Source organism: Molossus molossus, unplaced genomic scaffold (genome assembly GCF_014108415.1).
Source record: "Molossus molossus isolate mMolMol1 unplaced genomic scaffold, mMolMol1.p scaffold_m16_p_10, whole genome shotgun sequence".
Classification (NCBI taxonomy): Eukaryota; Metazoa; Chordata; class Mammalia; order Chiroptera; family Molossidae; genus Molossus; species Molossus molossus.
The window spans coordinates 4,312,403-4,319,287 of record NW_023425345.1 but is presented as its reverse complement, the minus strand read 5'-3'; the positions used below and the strand labels follow the sequence as shown (position 1 = coordinate 4,319,287).

At 58.9% G+C, this 6,885-nt stretch overlaps 1 protein-coding gene across 1 annotated transcript in view; it reads left to right on the top strand.

Annotated features, from left to right (window-relative positions):
- Positions 1 to 513: 513 nt before the first annotated feature.
- CACNA1I (calcium voltage-gated channel subunit alpha1 I) overlaps positions 514 to 6,885 on the top strand; it is a 94,866-nt gene continuing 88,494 nt past the window's right edge. Inside the window, exon 1 of the mRNA XM_036251178.1 lies at positions 514 to 743. Coding sequence (XP_036107071.1) covers positions 514 to 743 — 230 coding nt within the window. The remainder of the gene's footprint in view (positions 744 to 6,885) is intronic.

The window sequence follows — 6,885 nt, the reverse complement described above, 5'->3', positions numbered from 1 at the left end:
CCTGCCCTGATTTCCTCTCTGCTTGCCCAGGTCCCCTGGTTTCCGGTCCCACAGCACCCCGACTTTTCCTTTGTAACACGTGTCATCCTGGCAATAATGTCTGTCTTTACAGTAACGTTCCCTTTTTTCTTTACCTTTGATGATGCAACAAACACACAGTTCTAGTCTCATAAAAATAAAAAAAAATCCCCACAAAAACCTAAAACAACGAATATTACAACCACAATCTAAGCAGGTTTTATTCTGTCCACTCTTTATCTCCCCAAACCGAGGCTCGGCAAGGTTGACCAGACTTGCCCCAAGACCACCCGCACTGGCAATGGATTCCACCTCACAGGCATCTGGGCCTTCAGTTCTTTCCTAGTCTTCTCGGCCCCAGTGAGGGCGGGGGACCTGCAGGCCGGAGGCTGAGCTGTCCCCTTTCGGGGGAGGCTGGTCGGACAGCGTGTGCCAGGCCTGCCCCCGCCACGTGTCACCTCTGTTTCTCCCCCAGGCTCCCTGCTCAGCGCTGACATGGCTGAGAGCTCCTCACTGTCCTCTTCGGCAGTGGCCCTGGCCCCTGAGCCAGGGGTCGCAGAGCAGCCGGGGCCCCGGAGCCCCCCTGCCTCCCCTCCAGGCCTGGAGGAGCCCCCGGATGGACCTGACCCAGACATCCCTCACCCGGACCTGGCGCCCGTCGCCTTCTTCTGTCTGCGACAGACCACCAGCCCGCGCAACTGGTGTATCAAGATGGTGTGTAACCCATATCCTTTGTGTGGCCTGGGCTTGTCGGGGCCCTGCCCGGGGCCACGCTGCTCCCCGATGGACCCCGCCTGCCACATCTGCCTCTGGTCGGGAGGCCTGAGGCCACTGGGCCTTGTTGGTGGGAGAGGGCTCGGTGGGGCCTGGGGAGGCATCGGGCGTGGAGGTCGGACTGACGAGGACCTGGTGCTCTGCTGATGCGAACGTTCTGGAAGTTGCTGACTGCAGAGTTCAGTCCGTCCAGTGGCCGGCTGGCTCGGAGAGTCCTCAGGTGTGAACCCCAGTTCTGTGCTGGAACTGAAGGCAAGAGTTAAGTCAGACCCTGGCTCATGGCCCAGCTCTCAGTGACAGCTATTGGATGGCTGGTGACCACAGGTGATGAGAGCTGAGATGGGGACCTGTGGGCCCCAGGCAGCTGATCCCAACACACCGGGTCCAAGGACCACTGATAGATGTGTTTTATTTTTATTGATTTATTGATTTTAGAGAGAGAGGAAGGGAGAGGGAGAGAGAGAGAAAGAGAGAAACATCAATGAGAAAGGACATCGATTGGTCGTCTCCTGCTTGCCCCACACTGGGGATCGGGCCCACAACCTGGGCATGTACCCTCACCAGGAATCGAACCAGTGGCCTCTTGGTGCGTGGGTTGATGCTCAACCACTGAGCCACACAGGCTGGGCCGAGATCTGCGTTTTAGAAGGATCACTGGCTATGGTGTGAGAATGGATTGCAGGGGTGAGCCTGTGGCTGGTGGGTGCTGAGGTGGAGGCTTTGGGACCCAGGCGTGGTGGCCTTATAGTTTTTGGGGTCCACCAACAGAACGGAGTCCTTGCCAGTGCTCAAGGGCACACAGCCTGGGGCCTGAGCCCGGCCCCGGATGCCTGGGGCGCTTGGATGCTGGCAGCGGTGGTGAGGCTAGCCCCAGAAAGTCTGGGAGAAGCGCATGCTGAGCTCACATCTGCTGGCATCCCTGCTGTGTTGGGTGTTGAGGTGATGATGAGCCCAGATGCCCCCCAGATCTGGGAAACCAGAGGGTCTTTTCTGGAGTGGGTGGAGTGCAGAGCTGGGGGCCCCAGCTGGGTGGGGGCCAAAAACCTTGATGTTCATTCTGTGGGGACAGCTCGGGAGGTCTCAGGCACTGTGAGAGGGTCACCCGACACCTGCCTTGGGATCGTGAAGGATGGAGAAGTAGAGCTGGTCCGCCCTGGGGAGCCCCTGGGAGTGGAGGGTGCAGGCACCACCCACGGGAGTACAGAATGTTGGGGAAAACGGGCCTACGGTGTGTGAGCTGGGGGGCAGCTGGGCCAGAGAAGGGGAGACCGTTGGAGCCCTTCAGGGAGAGAAAGCTGGCTGGGGGAGCAGAGACAGTGGAACATGTCACAGGGACCTCGCCTGGGTGAGACAACAGGGTTGATTCTGGCTCTGCCACTGAGGTGCTGTGTGACCTTGGGAAAAGACACTACCTGTCTGAGCCCCGCGTGGTCTAGGTGGTCAGTACTGCTCTGGGCTGCAGGCAGAGGCTCAGCTCAGAGGACCTTGGCTGGGGAGTCTGACCCAGCTCACCTTCTGACAGCTCTGGCAGGTCTGGCTGGGCTGGGGCAGCACTGAGTGGCCCAAGTGCCACAGAGAAGCCCCTGGACGGGGCGTAGGTCTGAGTCTTGTCTGCCACGAAGCAGGTGTGTGACGTTGGACAGTCCCCTCTCTCTGAGTCAGCGCCTCCACTCTACCTAAAAAGGAAGCACTGGATGAGGTGCCCCCCTTCAGCCCTGGGACCCACACCCTTGACCTCAGGCAGCCTGGGACCTGACCATTGATCAGAGAGCACAGAGACCCTTCGAGGTTGCCACATTTCTGGCCTGTTGGGCAAACAGAGTCCCTGGTGTCCTTTGCCTTTTGTCCTTATCACCCCTTCGACTTCCACCCTCAGGGGTTGTGAGAGCCTGGGGCTGGGGACAACTGTGGGGAGGAAAAGGGTCCCAATTCCAGGCAGAGCTGGGCTTGGTCCTCATCTGTCTTGAGGAGAACCCTGGGTCCAAGCGTGTGGAGCTGCATGGAGCCCCCTCTTTAGGAGAAACCCCCCGGCCCTGGGACTCTCGGGCTCCAGACTTCTGTGACTGCGGCTGAGGGTTCAAAGTGTACAGTCAAAGCTCAGAGACACTAACATTCTAAGCTTCTGTGAGCCGAAAACGATGAAGTTCTGTTTCCAATATGTGTCTGACTGCAGTGGTGTGTGTTTAGGAGTTGGGGGACCTGTGTTTCTGGGCCCTGGGAATATGATGCCACGGTCCTAAGATTCCATAGCCCAAGCTGGGTCAGTGGGAGAGAGGCCAAGCTGGGTTTCTACAAATGCAGGCTCAGGAAACCTGCGTGTCCACAGGGACTCGGGCAGCAGAGACTCGATTGTGCGGTGCGTGTACTGGGTTGTATTGGGGTTGGTGTGTTTGTTAGTGTCGTTGATCGGATGCTGAGGGCTCTAGGATTCTTGCTTGAGAAGAACCCCTTCTCCTGGGCTCAGCAGGGAGCTCAGGGGAGGAGCAGTGCTGAGCCTGGTGCTCCTCAGTGAGGGCACTGTTGGCATTTTGGGTGTGATCATGTTTTGTGGTCCTGGCTGTCTTGTACATTACAAGACGTTTGGTAATATTAGAAGGCCGTGTTCCTCCATCATTGTGACAACCAGAAATGACCCTTCAACTTCCCAGGCTCTGCAGGAGTCTGCTCACCACCAAGAACCCAAGGAATGCTGGGTGGGCGGGTGTCAGGGTCAGACTAGTGGGAGCAGCTCTCGTGACCAGCAAGCAGGCCTAGGGTAGTTGGGAGGTCTGCCACAGACAGGCTGTCCTCAGACCTGGTGTCCCTGGCGCTGAGGGGCCCTGGCTCAGAGCCAGGGCCCTGTGAAGCTTGCTGCTCCCTGACTCAGCTCCTCATCCAGCCCAGAGCTAGGCCCCGAGTCGCCCCTGCCTCGCTGGAGCACCCCGAGCTGGTGAGCGGGGGGGTTCACGCACCCACATGTCAGCAGCACTGTCTGCCCGGGCCTTGAGCACGCACTGTCAGCGGGGTTTCGGCCAGAGGGCTCTGGGGCTGAAATGTCAGGGGATTGGTTGCATGTTGGACTCGTGGAGAAGTGATGTATGGCATGTGGACCTGCGTTAGACAGACCCAGGGGCTGGTTCTGCCTCTTATTTGCTTTGTGACCACGGGCCCGTTTCTTAGCCTCTCTGAGCCCTCGTTTCCCAGTTGCCAAACAAGGATTGCAGTGGAGACTACAGCAGTTGCCTAGGAACCTACGGAAATGGAACGGTGCAGACCAGAAAACCACCACAGTGCGGTCATCATTCGTATCTTCTGTGCCCGAAAGGTGAACAGGACTCTTGAGTGTAGCTGAGTAAACTCTGCTCGTGGTAGATTCAGTAAGACACTGGGCAGCAAGTCCTTAGATAGAACATAACGCTTTCAGCGGACATTGTTTCCAAGGAAAATCAGATTCAATCTCCTGTGATTTAGGTAAATTTGTGCCGGTCACGCTGCTCGTAGCCATGCCTCGTCCGTGCAGACATGGCTAATCCATCACAGCACCTCCAGCCGGCCCCCGCTGCAGAGCCAATCAGTTGGAAACCCGTTTTGCACGTAGATTAGACTCCGAGAGCCTGGTTTCCCCGCTCTGAGCCCACAGTTTCTCCTCTCTGTAATGGGACCGTTTAAGAGAGTTAGATGTATCTCGCGGAAAGCACCCAGTGGTATGGCCAGCACAGAGGAGGAGCTCAGGGATGACAATGAGAGCTGCCCCTGACCGTGCTGAGTTCTTGGCCTGCGTTGTCGCCTTTAACCCTCATAACCACCCAGAGGTAGCCCCATTTTACACACGAGGAAAGTGAGGCTCAGAGAGGTTGAAAAACTTCCCAGGGTTGCACAGCCAGGAAGTGGTAGAGCTGGGGTGAAGACTCCATTTGCCTGCACCCCTAGCCTCAGCTCGCGAGTTCTCCATGCTCCGTGGGGCAGGGAGGTTTGCTTTGCAGTTCCGGACAGCCAGACAAGGGCCTCCCTGGCTTCCAGCATCTACATTCAGCAGCCACCTCGCTGGGGCCTGCTGGGGGCCACCCCCTTGAGGAGTTTGCAGCCCCCTCCCCCCCAGCATGCTTAGAGCGCTGCCTCCCCCTCCAGCCAGGGCTGAGCCAGCACTTCCTCTGCTTTGGAATCATTCATGCACGGTGGGAAGCCAGTCAGCTGTGGAGGCTGCCTCTCTGCTGGGCAGGGGGAGGATGTCAGTCTAGTGGGGAGGCAGGAGGTGCCAAATGCCAGTGACTTTGGACAAGTCACGCCTCCTCTCTAGCCCTCAGTCTCCCTGTCTGCAGGATGGGAGAGTTGGGCAGCGAGGTCAGGAAAGGGCTGCCCGGGGCACCTGTTTCCCTGCCACCCTGCCACCCTGCTCAGGAAGCATCTTGTCATGTCTCCTGGGCTCCGGGTTCCTTGTCAGGGGCTCACTTGCTCTGCCTTTGTGGCCGTGCCTCTGCTTTCCACCTGCCCCTCTGTCCCTTCTATCTGCTTCTGACCCCCTGCCTGGCTCTGGCCCTCTGCTTGCTAGGTTGGGTCCGAGGGTACTCTCACTTCGAGTCCACCTGGCCTAGATCCCTGCCTCTGGGACCCCCCGACTTCGCCCATCACTGGAGAGGAAGAGGGCTGGCCCACCGCCTCATTGGAGCTCGATGCTGCCAAGTCTTGTGTTGTTCACGGTGAGGGTCCAGGGAGTTTGTTGGGTCGGAGGGCTCCCATGCATCCATCATTCACTTGCTCACTCATCAGATCATTCAGCAAGCCTTTATCGAGTGCAGGCTGTGTACCAGGCTTGTGCAGAGGACAGTCATGGCCATGCTGTGCAGGGGAAGGTTGCTCTGGCTCCCGTGGGGAGACATCGCTGGAAGACCACCATGGGGAGGCGCCTGTGGGATGGAGGAGTGGTGGTGGCCCAGGGTGCTGGCAGGGCCTGGAGAGGGGTCCGAGTGGAGGTGGGCTGCCTTGGGTCGGTGTTGGAGGCGAGGACTCAGGTGACACGGGCGGTGGCCGATGGCTGTGTGAAGAGACACCTATCCTGGCTGCTTGGCTGAGGGGCCTTGGACAAGGCTCTTGCCTTTGCTGAGCCCCTGTTTACTCGTCTGGGAAAGGAGGATCACGGTGACCCCAGCTGGGAAAGTCAAGGGGTCAAGTGAGAATGCAGGGCAAGTACTGACCCAGCACACTGTTGGGTGCCGGAGGGCAGCTGTGTGCACATGGGGGCTGGTGGTGGGGCTGGCAGGGAGGCGTCCTGCCTCTGGACAGGGTCCTGAAGGCCGGTGGAGCTGAGCCCCGTGCCCTTGAGGATGGTCTGAGAGGCCTGGGCTGCCCTGTGACCTCTGCAGGCTACTTCTCAGCCCTGAGCCACCAGTTGGGGCCTTGGGCCACTGGACCAAGGCCTCTAGGACTTTTCTGAGGGCTCCTGACTATCAGGAAGTTCCCCCTTAATCTAACCTCCATCCCTCCTGTCCTGGGCCCTTTCCCGGGTGTGGCCATTGGGAATATCTGGGGTTGAATTATTCCATTGCTTCCTGTATAAACAGGCAGCTCCCTGGATCTTCCCCATCCTGTCCCATGTGACAGCTGGTGTCACCCTCTTTCTCTTCCCCTGCACAGTGGACAGACCACCAGGCCAGGAGCCCAAAGTTGTGCCACTTCGGGTGATACTTCTCCCCTGGGCCCACTCTTTCCTCCAGACCTGCCTCCCCCTCAGGAGGTCCGGGGGCCCCTCTGTGTGTAAACACCGTCTGTCAAGTGCTGTGTGCCCAGGAGGGGCTGTGTCCCCCTCCCTGCCTGCTTTCTCTCCTCACTCAAAGGTCTTCAGTAGCTCGCTGTCACCCCGGATTAGCCTCACCTCTCCCGGATCTGGGGCCTTCCAGGTTGTGCGGCCGTCTTTCCGCTGTTTCTCCTGCACTCTGTCCTGAAACCCAGACAGGCTGCGGATGGTTCCTGAGCCCCTGCCTCCCTGCCTTAGCTTATGCTGGGTCTGCCCCCAGCCGTGCCCTGTCCCCCACCTCCAGGGCTCCAAATCCTGTCCCCCGCCAGGCCCAGCTTCCCATCACCACCTGCAAGAAGTTTTCCTGGATTCCAGCTGTTTCC